The sequence below is a fragment of the Sinocyclocheilus rhinocerous genome, unplaced genomic scaffold, assembly GCF_001515625.1.
Source record: "Sinocyclocheilus rhinocerous isolate Xijiao unplaced genomic scaffold, SAMN03320098_v1.1 scaffold1222, whole genome shotgun sequence".
Taxonomy (NCBI): Eukaryota; Metazoa; Chordata; class Actinopteri; order Cypriniformes; family Cyprinidae; genus Sinocyclocheilus; species Sinocyclocheilus rhinocerous.
In genome coordinates, this window is record NW_015640234.1 from 376702 (window position 1) to 399056 (window position 22355).

The 22355-nt window shown below is 37.1% G+C and overlaps 1 protein-coding gene across 1 annotated transcript in view; it reads right to left on the reverse strand.

Moving 5' to 3' along the window:
- Window positions 1-22355, reverse strand: part of LOC107752600 (FERM, RhoGEF and pleckstrin domain-containing protein 1) — a 44497-nt gene that overhangs the window by 914 nt on the left and 21228 nt on the right. The window contains exons 3-25 of the mRNA XM_016568612.1: window positions 20145-20249; window positions 19789-19831; window positions 19530-19608; window positions 19338-19435; window positions 18172-18286; window positions 17747-17894; window positions 17574-17669; window positions 17313-17476; window positions 16892-16960; window positions 16696-16759; window positions 13751-14919; window positions 13387-13520; window positions 9016-9155; window positions 7219-7308; window positions 6194-6327; window positions 4691-4772; window positions 4572-4605; window positions 3092-3291; window positions 2581-2670; window positions 2396-2478; window positions 2056-2165; window positions 231-406; window positions 46-153 (exon numbers count right to left, since the gene is read on the reverse strand). Coding sequence (XP_016424098.1) covers window positions 46-153; window positions 231-406; window positions 2056-2165; window positions 2396-2478; window positions 2581-2670; window positions 3092-3291; window positions 4572-4605; window positions 4691-4772; window positions 6194-6327; window positions 7219-7308; window positions 9016-9155; window positions 13387-13520; window positions 13751-14919; window positions 16696-16759; window positions 16892-16960; window positions 17313-17476; window positions 17574-17669; window positions 17747-17894; window positions 18172-18286; window positions 19338-19435; window positions 19530-19608; window positions 19789-19831; window positions 20145-20249 — 3531 coding nt within the window. The remainder of the gene's footprint in view (window positions 1-45; window positions 154-230; window positions 407-2055; window positions 2166-2395; window positions 2479-2580; window positions 2671-3091; window positions 3292-4571; window positions 4606-4690; window positions 4773-6193; window positions 6328-7218; window positions 7309-9015; window positions 9156-13386; window positions 13521-13750; window positions 14920-16695; window positions 16760-16891; window positions 16961-17312; window positions 17477-17573; window positions 17670-17746; window positions 17895-18171; window positions 18287-19337; window positions 19436-19529; window positions 19609-19788; window positions 19832-20144; window positions 20250-22355) is intronic.

Below are 22355 nucleotides of genomic sequence, written 5' to 3' on the forward strand. Positions count from 1 at the left end.
GTGTGTGTGTGTGTGTGTGTGTGTGTGTGTCTGTCTGCGTTTTACCTCATGTGTTTTGTAGAAGAACAGGGTGAAATTGGTGAAAACCACCCAGAGTTTCTGCCAGCCGTTACTGTTTTTAAACTTTCGGAGCAGATTTCCTGAGAGCTGGTTCTGTCAGGCACAGTGACCGAACTGTATTACACATTTTCGTATTCAAACATAGAGATGAGCAGATGTAGGACTGGTACCTCTATGGCGATGCTGAAGTCCAGCTTGGAAACACTGGTGTTGCGATGCCAGCACACATGTGCTGTGGTGTTGCCGCGGTGAAGAGTGTTTGCGGAATCGTTGCCGTTGCGTTGCAAAGATGTTCGAGAGCCACAAAGATCGTCCTCTGACTCCACTTCAGACGCCCCTGAGAATTCTGAGAGAAACATTAACTGTATCCTAAAACACATAATTTTGCTAGAACACGCTCCCTAAAGTTCTGTTAGCAATCACTGCATTATTGAACCATGTGACAGCATATTCTGACTTCTGTACACTGATTATAGTCCCTGATTAAACAGCTGATCTACGGCAGTATAACATGAAAAAGAAATGCATTTAACTGAGTTGAATGTGCATTTGTAGTTTACTTCAAATCTTAAAAGTATATTTTAAAAAACTGTACTTGCAGATACTATAATATTAATTAAATAAAAGGCCAATGAAGAGAGTAGATTTTCATGACTTTTTTGTAATGTCATATTAAAAGTTCTACTTTAAAGTACATTTTAAATCATTATTTAATAGTTTTAATAGTTTGTCATGCTTTAAAGAAGTACACTTATTTTGATGTGTTGACTAACATACTAAAGCACATGTAAAGTACTTGATTATAATTATAAATAGTGTGTTATTCCATATTCCATTTAAAGTTTCCTACTTAAGTGGGTCATAAAAGCACTGTAAAGTTCAGCTAATTGCATTGTGTATAAGATAAACATAAAACATTTTCATAGTTAACATGCATTTAAGTGTCCTTAAAAATTACATTCACTTAAGTAAATTTTTTAAGTATATTATGCCAAAATAAGTACCGTATTGGCCCGAATATAAGACGACCGCGTTTTTTCAGATGTATTTCCAAGAAAAAAATATCGTCTTATATTCGGGACAATACGGTACTCTTTTTTAGTATGCTAAATTGCACTTTTTTGGGAATATATATATATATATTAGTGCTGTCAAACGATTAATCGCGATTAATCGCATCCAAACTAAAAGTTTTTGTTTACATAATATATGTGTGTGTACTGTGTATATTTATTATGTGTATATATAAATACACACATATACAGTATATATTTTGAAAATATTTACCTGTATTTGCATCTATATATTTATATTCATATAATTTACATTATATATAAACAAATTAATATATAAACATAAACACCTCATTTGACAACTCCACAAAGCACTACAAATGCGTCGATATGAACATTCGTTTAAGTGGCATACACACTGGGAAATTTGACTGCATATCCCATTTTTGAAATTATCGATAGTAGCTGATCAATCTCGGGGGTTGGGCTGGGTCCGCTAGGCTTACTTGTCTCCGTGCTCGTGCTGGAGCTGATTCACTTACGTCGGTGCTCGTGCTGGGGCTGGTGTTGGATACCTATTTTGGAAAGTTTTTGCTGGGTTGAGCATTTAAAAAAATCAGAAATTCGCTTTTGCGCCATTATCTCCTTGTATTAAAGTTAATCTTGTTCGCATTCTGTATAGTTCATGCGCTAGCGTCACGTGTTCATGAGGATTAGGCTAATCATCCCATATAGAAAACATCACAAGTAAAATTAATTATGTTTATAAAGATAAAAATGGGTTTGTTATAGCCCACTTACAATTTACATTTCAGAGATCATTACAAATAAATTATTAAATGCTAAAACTGAATAAATTTAAATGAACAAACTTGCCGTTGCATTTGCAACCATGTGAAAACAGGGGGTGCTGCAGCCCCCTCAGCACCCCTACTTCCCGCGTCCCTGCAAACATACAAAAGGTGTGATCAGATTCACTTACTGACATCCTTGCTAGCAGTCAGCAGGTCAGCAGTCGGTCCATTAGACTCTTCAGCCATGTCAACCGCCATCTTTAAATCCTCCATCCATTTCTCCATTTCTGACTCTGAACTACAAGAGACAGGAGACCTTTTTTAATGCACCCATCATATATGGACCTCTAACACTCTTACATCCACTTAAAAAGCTGTACTTGTCCGATCAATTAAAATTGTGCTGTGTGTAAACAGTGGGCACAGATGAGATGTGAGATTTTATAAAATTGTTGACATGCTTTCTATTACTGTACTTGCTGTCTAGCTGATGACACACATATATTACAAATGACTGCTCAACATTACCATGCGGCGACCACCAGTGACTGCTGCTGCACCATCAGTGTGAAGGAGTGCGGGACGCCCCACTCGTCCTCACTCTCCCGGATCTGAACACATACACACATAATGAATTTATACACAGATTTCTCATGGGTGGATTCTCATGCCAAATCATTATCATCTGCACAAAGGTTGCCGAGTTTTCATACTGTCATGCCGTGCAGAGGAAGTTGTCTGTGCACTGTAAACTGATTGGCTGATGTTATCCCTCGGGTGCAGTACAACAGAACGCCATTAAACTGGCTCCACATAAAAAGAGAAAGAGGAGTTCATCAGAAATCGGTTCATTTCATGTGTAAAAATTTTAGTGCAAGGCCTTGGGTTAGTTATATAGACATTAGAATTATCAGAATTACCAACATTCCACAATAGAAGTTATTTTGAAGAAGGTTGGTAGCCAAACAGTTGCTGGTAGCCATTGGCTTCCATAGTATAGAAAAAAAATACTATGGAAGTCAATAGATACCAGTAACTGTTTGGCTACCAACCTTCTTCAAAATATCGTATTTTGTGCTCAACAGAAGAAAGAAACTCTTGTTTGAAACAACATGAGGGCGAGTAAATGATGACAGGTGTTTTATTTTTGAGTGAATTATTCCTTTAAGAACAATAGGTCCCTATATCATGGCTGTGTACTGTATGTATGTACTGAAATCTCACCAGGAAGAACATGCGCTGTTGAAGGCCTTTCCCAGAGAGTTTGCTGAGGCAGCCCAGTCTGATGAGCTGACGTCCAGCCACGGCCAGATGCTCAACACCAATCAAATCCTTCTGAAGCTCCAGGAGTTTCTGATAGTTCTCAATCTCTTCCAGACCAGGACGAAGCGCAGCCTCCAATTCACACACATCGTCCAATGCAGCTAGAACACACACAGATATACATTACTGTTCAAAGGTTTATGGTCAGTAAGATTTTTTTTAAGTTAATAGTTTAATTAGCAAACGCGCACTAAATAGCTAAAAAGTGACAGTAAAAACATTTATAATGTTACACAATATTTCTATTTCAAATAAATGCTGTTCTTTTGAACTTTCTATTTATCAAAGAATCCTTAGAAAGAAATTTAATTAAAGAATTAAAGAAATTAATAATTTCAGCAAGGATGCATTAAATTGATGAAAAGTGACAGTAAAGACATTTCTAAAGCCATTTATAACTAAAATGTTCCATTTCAAATAAATGCTACTCTTTTCAACTTTCTATTCATCTATTAATCTAAGATATATCATGGTTTCCACAACAATATTAAGCAGCATAACTGTTTTAAACATTGATGATAATAATCAGAAATGTTTCTTGAGCATCAAATCAGCATATTAGAATGATTTCTGAAGGATCGTGTGACACTGAAGACTGGAGTAATGCTGATATTTTCAAATATTTTCACATAGAAAACAGTTATTTTAGATTACAATCATATTTTCACAATATATCACATATGAGCACAAGAGACATCTTTCAAAAACATTAGAAAATCTGACTGACCCTAGTATAATATAATATAATATAATATAATGTAATATAATATATATGGAGATTAGTGCTAGTTTACATACTAGTGTATTTTTTATTCATATTTATTTTTATGTTTTTATTTCATTTTGGTCAGTTTTTATATAAACACACTTAATAAATTATTGAAAATATGCCATGTCTTTTGTGTTATTTCTTTAACTGAATTCTCTTTATTTTAATTATTATTATTATTATTATTATTATCATTATCATTATTATTATTTTATCTGACCTCAATAAATGTCAAATTTATAAAGAAATACAGAATAGTTTTAAGGGTTCACAAACTTTGCAGCAGGTTTTCTGGTTCTTCAGTTCCTCTAAATAAGCACTAAAATGCACCTTTTGGCTGTTTTAAAATAAATACTTTTATGAAGCATTTTTCTATTGAGGACATCCCGATAAAGTAAGCTGTTTTCAGATTTAGCTGTCTTCAGGGAACATTTTTCATCCCTGTTTTCTCCAAAACCTGCTCACACACACAAAAGTGGGGACATCCCATAGGCGTAATGGTTTTTATACTGTACAGACCGTATATTCTATTGCCCTACACCAACCCTACCCCTAAACCTACCCCTCACAGGACACTTTGTGCTATTTCAGATTTTCAATACACTCCATTACACTCTGAGCTCGTCTGCAGCTGAGCTGAGAGAGCCTGAAGAATGACAAACACACACAATACTGACAATAACATCACTGATAACAAACCATCTACCACACACACACATACACAGAATCACCTTCAGCTCATGTACGGTCTTCAGCAGCAAGTCTCCTATACGCTGGATTTCTCCTTTAACCTGCATATTGCACCGGCCTTCCCTAAAACACATTACAAACACATTCAAAATATCTTGTTGTGAGTTCCCCAGAAGAAAGAAAGTCAGGTTTGGAATGACATGATGGTGAGTAAATGATCACAGCATTACTATTTTTGGATGAACTAACCCTTAAATGTCTTGTACACACTTTTATCATTAGTTACTGAACAATGGTGGGGTTTGACCAGCAGGTGGCGATCATAATCGACTCCAGACTAATGATGTTTTCTGAGTAGAGCTGCGTAATTTGCATAATTACATTATTTACTGAAGCAGTGTTTCTCAGCTCCAGCACTCAAAGTCCTCTGTCCTGCTGAGTTTAGCTCTAAACATGATCAATCTCATCTGCCTGTAACTGTCTAGCACTCACCAAGAGCTTGATTACTAGCTTGTTGAGCTCTGTTTGATCAGAGCTGGAGTTAAACTCTACAGGACAATGGACAGTAAACTTCTGAGGTGAAAAGGAGACAAATGTAATTTTTGGTAACTCTTTATTTCACAGTGTCCTTGTTACACATAATTAGTAATAACAGTAAAATATGTGTAACAACTATCCCTAAACCAACCATGTAATTCCAAGTACATGCTGTTATTTAATATTTCTCAGCCCTTAACGGAATAATTACACTGTAACAAGGACACTTATACAGAGTGTAATGTAATTTTGTGTTTGCATTTGTTCCATGAGCAAAAAACTAAAACCATAAAACATTTCAGTTATCTGAAACAAAATAAATGTTAACAGAAATAAAATATTTTAAAAAATATGTTCTCATTTTCGTTTAATTTAAATACTAAAATAAACTAAAACTAATAAATACAATTAATAAATACTATAAAGACATATTAAAAAACATAAATAATGAAAATTACAAAAACAAGACGAAGTGAAAGACGAGATAATAAAAAAAAATCTAATTCAAAATATTAAAATAAAACTATAATAGCATATCAATAATACTAAAATAATACTGATCTGAAGAAAAAAGAATGTATTTTTGTAATTTAATGCTAGGATAATAGAAAACAAAGTATAGTGTTATAATGTATATTAAATAAAGAAATAATACAAATATTTAAAAAAGGTGTTATTTATTGTAAAAATGTGGTCTGATTTGGGACACTAATTCGTAAACTATTTAGAACACATATTATGCAGATTGAGGTGCAGGATAAGATTCAGCCTTCATACTCATTTACCCTTGACTGCAAATATAGTTTAACCTGAAAAAAGCAGACTCATGTGAACATGTGAATACTAACATGCAAGCTTCAGTCTCTCAAACGCTCAAATGACCCTAATGATGATAATTACACTGAGAGCTGTTACTGCTGCCACTACTGAAACCATCACTCAAACTCAGCTTACTGTCGAGACTGTAGCCTGAAACCTGATCGAGTGTGTGTGTGTGTGTTACTCACCACAGTGATAGTCTCTCCTCGAGCTCCTGGAGGAAGTGTGTGTGGTGGGAATGTAGCGGCTCATAGGTGGAACTCAACAGTGTCTTCAGAGCGTCAGGAACACAATCCTCTTTATCCAACACTCCCTGAAACAACTGACACACACACACACACACAGACATCAATCATATTACAACACCTGTACCTGCTTATATGAGAGTTAATCATTGTGTGGTTCCTATGTGTATTGTGTAGCTATTCTTATTAGGAAAGTTCATATTGAAGTTTTTAATAAATGTGTAGTTTATCGAGTGTAGATCATGATATAATACGAGGATATACTACACTTCAAAATTGTGTCATCAGTTTTTTTTTTTAAGAAATGGCTACTTTTATTCAGCAAGGATGCATTATATTGATCAAAATTGACAGTAAAGCCATTTATAAAGATAGTTATAATAAAAATTTTCAATTTCAAATAAATGTTGCTCTTTTCAATTAATCTAAGATGTATCAAGGTTTTCATATTAAACATATGAAGCAGCACAACTGTTTTCAACACTCATAATAATAAGAAATATTTCTTGAGCAGCAAATCAGCATATTAGAATGATTTCTGAAGGATCATGTGACACTGAAGACTGGAGCAATGATGCTGAAAATTCAGCTTGAGGTGACAGAACATCTCTAAGAATTTTTACTCAGTCACTGGACAGAGTGTGAGGTTCATGTTCATGTTCATGCGTGCAGCTGATAAAGTAAGCAGAACCCCTGTGAAGATATGCTGCTGCGTTAAACTGTGGTAAAGTCCTACAAAAGCCACATTGCCCTCAGGCCTGTAAACATAACCCCATTTCAGTACTCTCTCACATGTACACACACACACACACTGCTCTTTAAACCTGATCCACAGCCTCTGATGACTGCACTGTGTTTTGTGGGTTGAGCTCTATAGATGAATGTAAACCCACCCACTGTGGCTGGACAGGAATGCGTGTGTGTGTGTGTGTGTGTGTGTGGAGATCTGATGTCTGTCCATCATTTACCACTGTGATCAGCTCCAGGTCCTTCAGGTACGTCCTCTCAGTGTTCAGCAACTCTTTAGCTATGCAGTACGCGTTATCAGCGGGACAGTTCTGCAAAACCACACACAACACAGCACAAGTCATCAGTACAATATAACACGTCATGAAAACTGACATCAACTATACTACAGTTGAGTTATAGAGATGGTTTATTATTAGGATGTCCATATTTTAGTTTAGTTTTTTTTTAGTTCGCGGGCGGGGTTTCGCCTAAAAGTATACATAGCAAGTTTTTTGTGTGTGTGTATGTGTGTTTCTTTGCTTGTTTTGTTTTTATAATAAATAAAAAGAAAATAAGTAGAAAGAGCAGAGAAAGAATAGAGAATGCTAGTGTTAAAGGCTCTTTTTTTCTTTTTAAATAAAACAAGTAGATAGAATAGAAATAGAATAGAGAGTGCAAATGTTAGAGGGTCGATTTTTTTAAATAAAAAAAACAAGCAGATAAAATTAGAATTAGCATTATAATAGAGAGTGCTATAGCACTCTCTATTATAATGCTTCATTTGACCCTTCATTTCGTCTTCACTCTATAGAGTTAGAGGGTCAAATGAAGACGAAAGAGATGTGTTTTCAGCTGTTTCTTGAAAATATTAAGAACTCAGCTGCTTGGATTGAGCTGGGCAGGTCATTCCACCAGGAGGGAACAGTTAATGTAAAAGTCCATGCAAGTTTTATCATAGGTAGAATGCAAAATGTTTCAATACAAGCATTTCAGTCAAATGTAATTTATGCAATATTTCAAACCTTTAACCCACTTGGGAAAATCAACCCATGGCAACAGTTTTAAAGTGCCAAGACTTGGCAACCCTGCATCCAACAAGAGCTGCAGGAGTCAGATTTGACTGATCACAGGTCGAGAATAAGGAGAGATGACTGACAAGACCATGCAAGACTCATGCTTGTATTTGCTGCTCAACAGATCCTGAGCTCATTGACACATATCTGATCTGGTAAGATGTGCTCCCTTTACACAGAGTGCGTGATCGCGAAATCAAAAGTGAACAGCGCGAACGCTCATTCAAAAGGGATTTAAATACTGAGAGCGGCTCCCTGATGCACAATATTAGAATGTTTAAAGGAGTGAACATGAAAATCACGGGAGCGAAACGCATGTTGCGGGAGCAGGCGGCAATGGTCAGAGATTCAGCGGGAGCGAGATTATGAAAACAGCCAAATCCCAGACATTTTGGGTGATTAAGTGAAGTGACATGTGGCCAAGTATGGTGACCCATACTCGGAATTAGTGCTCTGCATTTATCCCATCCAAAGTGCTACAATCCCTGCCGGAACTAGACTCGAACCCGTAACCGAGTCCGATTCTCTAACCATTAGGCCATGACTTCCCCAAAGACTCATTTTTTTTTAGGTCCAAAAAGAGGACATGTCCGGGGAAAAGAGGACGTATGGTCACCCTATTTATTATGCATATAAACTAAATAAAGCCACACTGGCATACATTTAAATGTAATTTAAATACATGTAGGATAATGTAATTGTAATATATTTTAAAATGTAATTTATTCCTGTGTTGCAAAGCTGAATTTTCAGCATCATTACTCCAGTCTACTGTGTCACATGATCTTTCAGAAATCACTCTAATATGCTGATTTGCTTATCATCAATGCTGAAAACTGTTCGTGCTGCTATGGTACCATGTAACAAATCTTTACGCTTTTGAGGACTATTGACTGTACAGCCAGTCACATAAACACAGTTTCCACTTGCTAGCAAACACACCCGTTCATCCACAGCCCTCACCTTCCTCCTGTTGTCCTCCTCCTCATCAGTGCGTATGGCACCAGTGTCATTCAGCATGGGGGAGATGAGAGGAGATGGCGTCGCTCCTCTACAGTCATCAGCGTGACCGTTAACTAATGTTACCAAAGCACACGTCACCTCTGAGAACGAGAGACAGACACAGATGAAGATCATTAGCACAGACCTGAGGCAGATTCCTATTATATTGATCGTTTTGATATGGGATGTGTGCATTTAGACTTCACTTTCACTTATTTTAGCATGCAAATATGCATCAATAGCAAAAAAAAGTACTACAAAAATACTATGGTACTGCTATGTTTCTCTTGAATATTAACCGTGGGAGTAGCATGTTAATCTTTGAAGTACCATGGAGTACCATAGTACAGGGATACAGTGATCATACATGCATTTATCAAAGTTGCTGTACCATGGTATTGCCATTGTACTTTTGGTACGGGATATAAGCAGTAACAGTTCTTGAGTCTAAATGGGTAAAATAAATAATTGATAAATGCTAAATATGCATGTCTATGTTCATTGTTCCTATAGTCTAGTGCGCTTTCCACAAATCTGTACTCCTACAGGAGGTTTTTCTCAGTACTTGCCCAAATCCGCCTCTTCTGTTTCCTTTGAGTAGTGCAGTCATGATAAATGAAGCAGGTGTGAGTGCAGCCCGACACAGACACCAACACAAACCAGTGTGAGGGCTATCTTAATGACATACTGTATACTCTACCATTCAAAGCTGTGAACACGTTTCTCATGACCTTCAAGCTCTTAAACTCAAAGTTTCAAATAGACAAGTTGGGCCCCTGTGTGAAACAGAAGTACACTTCAGCATCCTTTTAAAAAGAGTACTCATTACGGAAATAATATACTTAAGTGCGAACTGACTGTAATGTTTTCAGAAACATTTCAGTTAACATGCGATTAAATGAAAATGTACATAATTAGAATTTATATTAAATGCAATTAGATGAACTTCAGCCTTCGTCTTTGAAATATGGTTAACGCGAATGCACTGATAAGCATTTATAGTAAACTAAAATATACTTTAATATTATTTCTATTGAAAATGGAATGTAATTAAATATATTTGTAATTACACATTTGTAATGATGCAACTGCAATTTGGTACATTTAAAATATATTAACTTTAAATGTTACATCTACAATATAGTTAAAATTATAATCAAGTACTTCACATGTGTTTTAGTATATTAGTCAACACATCAAAATAAGTGTACTTCATTAAAGCACAACAAACGATTATTAAAACAATGATTTAAAATGTAAACTTTAAAGTAATACTTTTAATTTAATTTGACATTCTGTACTTTTTAATAGTGCACTTAAGTGTGTTAAGAAGTCATGAATGATTAATCTATTTAAGTACACTTAAGAGCATCTAATTTTATTAATATTATCTGCAAGTACAGTTTTTTTTTTAAATATATACTTTTTGATTTTAAGTACACTACAAGTGTACATTCAATACAATTAGGCACATTTATTTTTCACAAGGGAAAAGCATCAACAAGTCGCTGGCATACAGTACATATGAACTCCATAAATACAGTTTAAAGTTAGTTAGTTGAGTGATAGCTGGATAAGAAGCTGAAATATATAAGACTTTTGATTTGTTTCACGTTTTGGCCACTACATAATGTTATTTCATACTTTTGACAACTTGAAAATATGGAAAACTGTAATAATAAGGAACGTGTCCAAACTTGTAAATGGTAGTGCATTTACAGCACAAACTCCATGTAAACCATACAACATACAAACAATTCACACTACACCATACAAACATACACTGAACAAAATTGCCCCCATTTTTCATGAGCTGAACTCAAAGATCTAAGACTTTTTCTGAACTAATGCATGTATGCTGCACTTTATATACATACATGTGTTGACAGATAGTGAGACATGCGCTGTGCAGCCATAGCTAGCCGGGAGGGGGTGGGGGGTGTTGGTAGGAGTGAAAGGGAAAGGGGGTTGGATTATGAAAAATATGAGCATTATAAGCTTTAAAAAAAACAATTCCTGAGTCTTCAAAGGCCAACTGTAACTTTATTGACACTAGTGCACAAAATACAGTGTTAAAAAGTCTATGTGGTTTATAAAGAGCAGCAGAACCAAAAGTCATTGAGAAGAAACAGGCAGGGAAACATCAGAACAGAGATTAAGCTTGAACAGTGCTGAATGAGACAGAGGAAGAGAGGGAACGACTATGTTCAGAATAGTATTCCAATAGTATTCCATTCTGAACATAGCCAAGGTGCGAGAAAGAACATCAACATGTCATTCACACAAATGAACAGCAGGTGGTATCATTTTTTTCAGGCCATAAAGCCGATTTATAAACAGTCCTGGTGTATAATTTGATCATTGTGTGAACAAACAAAAGAAGATCAGTCATGTCACAGACATTCATAAGGATATTTAAATTTTCATGTGTGAAAAGTTCCCAGAACGCTCTGCCCTTTCAGCTTTCATTGAAATAGAACAGAATAGCCATATGAAGGGAGAGCATGCAGCCCAGCATTTAAAAACACCATTAGTTACAAAGATTCATTCATTCCATTTTAAATGCCAGCAGAAAACATAACAAGCATTTATTGATCATAAATGACAAGGATGACAAGCTCAAGCGGTTTCAGGAAAAAAAAAAAAAAACAGGGCAGGAAAGAAAAGAAAAGGTATAAAACAATAGTGAATATCAGCCAAGAGTGTAGAGACATCAAAGCTGAGTGAGAACTCAGGCAGGGATTAGAAACTCATGTGCTAGATGGCATTATCACATTTTCATAGATTTTTTTTTTCTGTGAATTTTTGAAAAAAAAAAAAAAAACTACAAGTATGCAATTTTTGTTAAATTATCAAAAAACACCCTTTCCAATCCCTGCTGAAGGATAACAGGTAAACCCATGTGCAAGGTAAGGTAGAGGTGCTCAGCGAGGGAGAGAGTGTAACACAGTGAGACGCAGACACAAATGCTGTGACACTTTCTCTCTGTAGACTGAACCATCGTACAGCTTAAAGAGACAGTTCACTCAAAAATGAAAGTTCTGTCATTACCTACTCACCCTCGTGTCATTCCAAACCCATATGGCCCATTGAGACCAATAAACTGTACACTTCTGTTGTTTTCTAAAAAAGCAGTGCAAACCATTCTTCAAAATTTTTCCTTTTGTGACATGAAGATGAGTATACAATGACAGGATTTGCATTTCATAATCTGAAATCTCTTACTGACAAGTACATTCATCACAATTTTGACACAATAGGACAAAACCCCCTTATATTCAAAATGGGTACATTCAAATCTACCTAATAAAAAAGCATGCAGGATTTTATGTTACCATTAAAAATGTCCAGTCTGAATCTGCTAATTTATCATAGTAAACAGAGATATTTCCGAGGCTCAGCCAGAAGGAAAAATGAACCACACAATGAAGACCATGATATGAAGATCTTTTGCCATGATGAGTGAAACTTCAAAAATCACACTGTTCTTTAAATGATTCTATGAAGAAGCAGCTGTGAGTGCCAGCACAAATGTACAAATGGCAAACTGGCAAAGTGACGATTGAGAATATGAATGAAGATGAAGTTCTATAGCAGGGGAAGCCAACTCTGCTACTGGAGAGCTACCATCCTGCAGAATTTAGCTCCATCCCCAATCAAATATACTTTATAAACATGGTGTTTAGGATTACTTAAAAGTTTCAGGCAGGTGTGTTGGAGCAGTGTTGGAACTGAACTCTGCAGGAAGGTAGTCCTCCAGGAACAGGGCTGGCTAAACGTGCTCTACACCATACTGAGAGCTACACAAGCTTCAAAGGCAGGGGTGAGCAACTCTGGCCCCTGAGATCCACTTACCTGCAGAGTTCAGATCCAAGCCTAATCAAACACACCTGAACAAGGTGATCAAGGTCTTCAGGATTACTAGACAGCTACAGGTAAGGTTGGAGCAAAACTCTGCAGGACAAAGGACCTTGAGGGCCAGAGTTGCCCAGCCTTGTTCTAAAAGTACCACAATCATTTCAACTGTACAGTAGGACCCAAGTTCTAGTTCCTACAGTTATTAAAAAGTCTAAAAGTAATGGTTGATGCAGAGTGTTCCTCATAAAGGAGAGGCATGAAGGCCCCAAAAAGTGTTCTACCTCAGACTCATTCATATTACAGCCTCACCCTTAACAACTTTTAAAAACTAGAGCGAATGATGAGTTGACAGTGCTGTTGGAACCCCAGTCTTCAACTCTAAGACTAAATCTAACCCTAACCCAAACATCTGATTGGTCAACAGGAAAGTCGCTCCAGTATCAACAAGGATATGGATCCAGGAACATGTCTTACTTGGCAAAATCACGTTCACATCTACTGTTATGACTCCTCGCATTTTTCCAAATGCAGAGGTCTCAAAGTTACTCTGGGGAGTGACAACATCACTCTGAATTTCTGAAGTATTCCAGATTATTGCAGCATCAGAACTGTCAGTAATTAGCATTCTGTGCAGAACTTGGCACCACAAAAGCTCCCTCTTGTTCAAATACAGAGGATGGGTAAAATCCCTTCCTGCAAAACTATACAGAGTTTTGCCTCAAGAAAGGGAAGAATATCCGCCTTGTCACACAGCTAAGGCCATCTCAGGGTATAGGAAAAACACTCAGTGTGGCATTGCCGAGAAGCACACCGCAATGACGTTTTCACACTAGCATGCTAGCAGTTAAACACTTGCATCCCTTCCTCATCACTGAGGTTCACACACCCTCCTTCATTGTCAAGCTCATCTAGCTGCAAGCTTCCGAACGAGTACTTGTTTCTGGGGAGGGGGGACGAACTATGGGTGGCTTGGTTTTCAAGCCCTAGCGAATGGCTGCAGGAGCCAGTAGACTCCGCCTCTTCAGAGTCGCTAGTGTCTGTTCCACTACTGGTGGAGCCGTCAATCATCTGCACAGCCCCGAAGCGCCGGTGCGGGGAGCTTGGCTTGAGATTAGCCTTGCCGGGAGGCGTGAGCCCGTTGGCCAGCATTCGGCGCTCCAACATGGCCATTCTCTCGGCACGGGGGAGAACGGGAGGGTGTGGCTGATTCGAGACTCGTATGTTTCTTTCTAATTGGCTAACAGTGTTCTGGGACTTGTTTGCTGAACGATTCATAATTGGGGAGCAGCTACTAAATAGTCCGCCCCTTTCCTCCCGTCCTGCTTTTGAACTAAAGCTCCGCCCGGTGTGTCCATTATACTGGGCGTAGCTTAGTGAGCTGGTCCTGTGAATTGAGGAGGGGGCGGGGCTAGAGGTCAGGCTCCTGGTGCCTGTGTGGTGGTTTAAGGAGCTTTTTGCGGCCAACTCTTCCAGTAGTGTGCTATGAAGCGGCCCACATACCCTGCCTCCAAAAAATGACGACTCAAAAATGTTACCACTTTGATTTGGAGAGGAGGGGCTGGGATAGCTGTGGGCAGGGCTTTCTGCTTGGCTTGCAGGGGAAAGAGGCAGAGACTCTTTCTGCCTGAACTTGCCCAAGTATCTGTCCTGCTGATGTGCCCGGGGCGAACCAAACCCTGTGCCATAAGCGCTGCCGCTGTTGCCATCACGTGTGTGCGAGTGTGACCTGCTGACCCGACCTCTGACTTCCTGTTCACTAAACTCTGCATCACTGCAGTCAATATACGGGATGGATGAGCTGCTGCCTTTAGCTGCATGGGACGCCAGACCTGCTTGATCGACGGGCGGCTGCTTAGCTGCCGGACTGCTGCTGTCCTCTTGAATGGGGTATGTTTGGTCGCTGCATCCGTTGCGTTGAGTTGATGAGGAGGAGTTTCCGCCTGGTCTTACTACCGCAGAATCTTCTGAGCTTACTAAAAATGAGCCCTCCCAGCTCTGCTTGACAGCCTGAGAGAGGAAGAGAGAAGTCCTTCATCAGTACCTACACATTATGCGTTCCAGAGTATTCTGGGTTCTACATGAGTAATGGGCTACCAATCACTGAAATTAATTGACTTGTCATTTACAGCAGTGCAATTACAACGGAAGTCTAGGGGCCAGCATTCCAGAGCGGGTAGAAGCAGAAATGTGAGGCTTGTTCCTGAGTTAAATTTATTTTTTGATCTATGCATTTTTTTTTAGGGTGGAACTACATGGATGAATCTCTGGTTATGACAGCACTTGGCTAAGGGTGGAATTTGAGAATAGTAGTTTGCAGATAGTAACATCATGTCAATTTCTGCTATTCTTGCCAGGGCTGGATTATAAACTGGACCAGTGGGATCATTGCCCCGTGGTCTCCAAAGCTTCAGGATGCCAGGCCCTTCAGCCAAAGAGGGCTGAACACTAGGCTCCTCTAGGGCCCAGTCCATTGGTTCAGTCATTCATTTTATTTTGTTATTTTTTATTATTTAAGATAAATCATACTAATTTAAAAGTGCATTCAGTAGTTGTTTAGTTAGCATTAGTGTTGCTGTTCTTTCTGTACTGTAAGTACTAATACCGAAATGGTGGTAGATGCTTCACTGCCATCTATCGCACGGATCAGCATTATTGTCTATGAGTTTTATGTAAATTACACTGATACTAGTGAGTTTTAGAGAACAGATTACACAGTAATTAAACCCTTACTTGTCCGACCAAAAAGAAGCAACTTGGGCATCACTACTCGGGATATTTTCAGTCAAATATTTCCAACTTTTTTATGCCATGCTGATGTTTATGATTGTTTTTGTCATTCTGTCTACTGGCTTCAGACATTTTTTACTTCTTCGGCCATACTGGTGATTCTCCTTTTGTCTTTGCTGGTAAATTACGAGGTTACACTTTATTTTAAGGTGTCCTTGTTACAGTGTAATTATACAGTTAAGTACTGAGTAATATTAATTAACTACATGTACTTACTATATGGTTGGGGTTAGGATTTGGGTTTGGCTTAGGGTTACTTGCATGTAATTATGAATAATTTATTGTTATTATAATAGTAAGTACATGTAACATGTGTAACAAGACACCTTAAAATAAAGTGTTACCAATTATGATAATAGCGTACATCGATAATAGCGTACACACTGTACACTGAATACTGAAAACAGTGTTCCACTGTCTAACTTTTGCTCTTCACATTACCAAACTACACTATCCTACTAATGCATCTATAGACACTTCTTAGAAAATTATTACAGTACAGTCTTCATTATGTTTGAGTTTACAGCCATTCAGATTCAGACTTTTCACAAAAACTCCACAAAAATGCATTTCCTAAGTATACAACTTAGCACTAAACGACTGAATGCACCTTTAATATCTATCCATCCATTTCTGAAATATTTTCTGTGCAACATAATATCATGCAACAGTGAGTTTAACAGCTCAGTAACACTTTTTAGGGTCTCTTAACTAGTTGCTTATTAGCATACATATTACTAGAATATTAGCCATTTATTAGTAGTAATTAAGCACATATTAATGCCTTATTCTACATGACCTTATTCTACATCCCTAATCCTACCCAATACCTAAACTTAACAACTACCTTGCTAACTATTAATAAGCAGCAAATTAGGAATTTACTGAGGGAAAAGTCGTAGTTAATAGTGAATAAGTGTTCCCTATTCTAAAATGTTACCAACATCTCTCTTAGTTAAAAGTGGCTTGAAAACATTCATATGTGCAGACACTAACTTGATTTGGCACTTGGTGACGCAGAGGTGACAGGCTGCTGCTATACTGCACTCTACTATGTTTCCTGAAAGAGAAAACAGCAGACACACAAACAATGAACCACACAGCCTTACAAGTTTCTACTAATTAAACATTAAAGGAATAGCAGTGGTGAACTCTTGACTTTCCGTTCATTATAATAACAGATCAGGCTCACCTGTCAAAGGGCAGTTTTTTAAACTCATTTTCCTTCACGTAATCTATCACCTGCTTCTGTGTCCGCCCGCTGCAGAGAAGAGGGGGTAATTAGTCCAACTGAATTACACAACATGTTGACAAGAGCAAAAGAATACACTACAGTTAAAATTATAATCAATTATTTTTCATGTGCTTCAAAATAAGTGTACTTCTTTAAAGCATGACAAAAGACTATTGAAACATAATGATAGTACTACACTTAAGTGGCCTTTTATTTAATTAATATTACATTATCTGCAAGTACAGTTTTAAGATTTGAAGTACACTACAAGCGCACATTCATTACAGTTAAGTACACTTCTTTTCACAAGGGTTCACACTTCACCTACAGACAAATACACATATACATGTTACCAAAAGCATTTAATCAGGTTTAGCACCTGAACCTGAAGGATGAGCCCCTGCTAAACAGCACCGGTTTAGGTTTGGGTCTGGGCTCCTCAAAGAGCCTGAAGAAGGCGTGATACTCCACACAGATCTTCCAAAACATTTTACAGCAGTCCCGACTCGCCATAAGAAACTCCAGAGTATCTTGATTAACATTCTGCTACAGGACGAGACAGACAGAGACACCATGTCACAATTGGACATGATAAATGTGCGCTTAATATAATGACACATTCATACTGCATGAAACTCACGCTAGGGTCTGCTCTCAGTTTGATAAGGAACCTCCTTCTCTTGAAACTCAGCTTGCGTATTTTAGACCAGTTGAAGTCGTTGATCCTGTTGTGTCCCTGAGTAAAACACAACTTGTGTCATGCTGTGGTTCATGTATGTGTGTGTGAGAGAGAGAGTGTGTGATCGCATGCACCTGAAACACGAGGATGCTGCCGTGTGCTACAGCCAGGCTGAGTTCGGATCCTTCTCTGTCTTTAGCAGGATGGAGTCGGATACCGTACATCTCCAACCTGCACGCCACCTCCAGCAACCGGTAATCTGACTCTGCGGGAGACTGTCCACTTAAACACACACAAACACAAAGTTATGACACTGACTGGTGTTTTGCTATATGCTATAATGTACTTGATTCTGTAATAATTTATACTGTCACAACAACATCTACTAAATGCCCTCTGAACATCCGACACTTAATGGTCACATTGCAGGTGGAAAAACAGTATACAAATTATCGAAAATGACTACCAGATGAAAAAGCACAATCAAATTAAATGGATGTTGGCAGTCTACTGAAAGTGTGCCGTCAGCGAGCATTAGTATTTTGTTTGGGAGACTCACATGTGTTTATGGTGGAACTCCATGATTTTGTCCATCAGGGCCATCTGGTCAGGGATGTAGTTGGTGTTAAGTAGATGCTGTCTACACTGAGTTTCCTCAAAATCACCAATCTCAGCTAAATAAACACACACACAGGTTCACTGTGAGTAAATGACAAATGACTGACAGGGATTGAAGACAGAGACAAAGAGATAGTATATAACTATTACTGAATGATTGTCCTGCTGGATTACAGCATGCGTATACATAATTCGCATAGCAATAGCTAGTTGTAGAAAGATTTTCTCTTTATCTGACATTTAATCACTATAGAAAAAATTTATTATTAACAAGTATAAAATAGTCATTCCATTTTTCAGTTTTACACAAATTGTAGTGCTGACTGCATTTGTCAAGCTCAACCATTCAACCCTGCTACTAAAGCTATTGGTAACATTTTATTTTAAGGACCAGTTCCCACTATTAACTAGCATGCATATTACTAGCAGATTGGCTGTTTATTAGTACTTGTAAAGCACATATTAATGCATTATTCTACATGACCATATTTTAGATCTCTTAATCCTTCTCCATACCTAAACTTAACTACTACTACCTTACTAACTGTTGATAAGCAGCAAATTAGGAGATTTTTGAAGCAGGAGTCGTAGTTAATAGTTCAATCATAACAACTCTCGGAAGATTTTAGCATGGTGATGCATATGACAATGTTAATGTATTTGGTCTTGGCGGAATAGATCTGCTGCTGCTGTTGGTTATTGCTGTAGTTGTAGATTATTGCTGCTGCTGCAAGCAAGTACAGGAACTTGCTACTACCTAGTGAGAATTGGACCTAAAAATAAAGTGTGACCAAGTTATGGTAAGAAAAGTAATCAAACAAATAAAAAATATATATATTTCTTTAAATGTATGGTACTGTAAATAAAAGATTATAATAGTTTTACGTTATACATTTTTTGTGTGTTTGTATGTTTTTATGGTTATGTGTATATATATATACACACACTCAAAATAAATTTTAATTTTGAAGCATAATATAGTTATGTGTAATTATAGGTGGGTATATGGGCTATGTTATACTTTTTAGGGCAGCTCATCCAATCACATTTTTAGAGTCTTAACTATCGGTTTTAGTTTATCAGTTTACTACAGTCAGCATAACTCACACTGGATGATATGAGACACCAACAGAGCAGCGCTGGCGTCGCTACAGGTGAGACGTCCGCTGGCCAGATCCTGCCTTACCTGCAGCGCAAACAAGTACCTGAGAGAGAACAGGCATACAAGCACATGTGAGAGACACATGAAAGCCTCACTGAATGAGCAGAGGGAATGAGCGAGTGGAGTGATGGATTCACCTGGTCAGCTCTTCCAACAGCACTGTATGATCAGGTGGGAAGAATTTCACAATAAACCGAAGGACGGTGTGCTTGGGCCCTGGACACACACACGCATGCACGGGGTTACATTTATATAAACCTAGCATGAATGTGTTAGAATCAGAACGTTCAAAAATAGAGACTAGTATGTCTTGTGGAAATCACAGAGAGATACTAAACTCTTGCTCTCGCTCTCACTCACACACACACACACACACACAGCAGTGAGGCCTCTTACGTGTGATCTGCTTTCTAATGGGCTTTAGTAAATCCAACCAAACCTGTGGAGTAGAGCACACAGCAGAGATCAGTACGACTGAAACACGGATCTTGAAACAGGCCTCGTACAACACAAAGCGTCAGCTTACAGTTCATTTTGTTTTGTATAAAAACATACTGCAAAAATTAAGAAACTCATTGACACATTAACAACAACCATTTTTTAGTGTTGAGATTATTGAGCTCCTACAGCAGCAAAAATCAACTTGTTTAATTATAAGGGTCAGAAAAATGGTAGAAAATGGTCATAAAATATGAATTATAACTGTAAAAAAAAAGAAAAAAAAAGGACCTTAAGGAAAAAACTTAACTTACCATCTTTCTGTGATGGCTCTGGAACTCCAGGCCAAAGTAATCCCCCTCAATAAGGTTCAGATGCAAGCAGACCATTTCGAACAGAACCCGCCCCGATGCTCGATGCTGTTATCAACAAAACACACAGATGATTTAATAAATGTTCAAGTTAGAACCAATTAGGCTTTATGATAAAGACCTTTTGCTTCTGAATCTAAGGTGCTGCCAAAGACAAACTATTGCATGTTGGCTGTAATATTTATAATTCAGGTGCCTTTTAGGATAAGCATACCCTTAAAATGAAGTACACTTTAACATACTTTTAAAAAGAGTGCTTATTACAGAAATAATATACTTTAAAATAATATACTTAAGTGTGAACTGAATGTAATGTTTTTGGACATTTATTTGTTATGTACCCTAGTAAAAACCAATATATTTAAAATACATTTATTTCATACTAGGTAGTGTTCAAAAACCATTAGCATATTTACTGACATATTGCTCGAGACTTACTGATGTAAAAATTATAATTAAACTTTTTTTTGGAGTACTGCTTGTGCACAATGCACATTTCTTAATATTAAGCCTAAATGTGTTTTAATGTCACTATTGATGAGGACTGTATGATCTTTGAATAATAAATGCGTACCTTAAGTATACTTGCAATAGTTCCACTTTAGCACAATCAAATATACTTCAGTATATCTTTAATTGGAGCTCAGCAAGACTTCCACTCCATTAAAGTGCATTAAGCACAAAATTAGTTGTTCCAATTTAGCAAACTTTACGTGCACCAGTTTAGTATACTAAAAGCACAATTGCAGGGTATTTTTATTAAGTACATAAATATGTAAATGTATTTGTAGTATACTTAGCATAAAATAAATGCATTTCAAATAAATTTTAGTATATATATTTTTCACTAGGGTATGTTAATTTTAATTAAATAAAAATGTATTATAGTTTGTATGTATTATTTATATAAAATGAAATTAGAGAGAAATTTAAAGTACTTTTATATATATATATGTATACACAGTATATAATTTTATAATTACTTCTTTGTTATATGGTTAAAGTGTATTGCTGAATGTACTGACAAGCATTTATGGTAAACTAAAATATACTTTAATGTCATTTCTATTGAAACTTGCTTGTTATGTATTTAAATATATTTATAATGAAACATTTGTAATGATTAAGTTGTAATGTAGTACATTTCAAATATATGAACTAAATGTAATACTAAATATCACACAGAGTTAAAATGATAGTCAAGTACTTTACATGTGTTTAGTATGTTAGTCAACACATCAAAATAAGTGTACTTCTGTAAAGAATGACAAAAAAATATTAAAACGTGATCTTTAAATATACTTTACAGTAAAACTTTTAATTGGACATTACTACAAAGGGCACTTTTTAAAAGTATAATTACGTGTGTTAAAAACAGTCATGAAAGTGAATTCCCTTTAAGCACACAAAAAGTTTTTTTTTTAATTCATTAATATTATATTATCTGCAAGTACTGTTTTTTTTTTAAACTACACTTTTAAGATCTGAAATACACTCGGGTGCACATTCAATACAAATAAGCAGACTTCTCTTTCATTAGGGAAAGTAAGACACAGCTAAGAATTCTTACACTGCGTCCTAAACATATGCAAAGTTGTGAATTTGTTTGTCCATGCTAAGAACAAAAAAGCTGATGAGGAGGCCATTACAATAGAGCAACGTCTAGAATTATGGACCAATGAGATTTGGTGGGCTCATGTAGTGCAACACGAGAAATAAACACCAAATGACCCACAAAGTGTCTTGTTGCTCATCGCCAGTTATTTAGGACAGAAACTCTGCCCAACATAAAATGGAGAGAATGTATTGCTTGTTGGAATCTGTACTTTTCTAGAACAGCTCAGACTGACAACCCTCTTTACTGACATCATCAGCACGAGATGAAGCACTGCCCCGCCCCCTTCTGAGGAAACACAAGTCTGAGCAAACATCTGCAGCAATGACAGTGAGATCTGAAACATTCCATCCCGATGAACATTCCATCCGGTTCCCATGATTATCATAACCAGGGGGCAAGATTAGTAACTCATCATCTCACTGCATAGAGACACATCATAAAGACAGAGACAGAGAGAGAGAGAGACAGAGGTCATAATTAGGAAAAAAGTCACAAGGGAAAGACCATCAGAAAGGAAAGCTGAACTGAACAGAGCA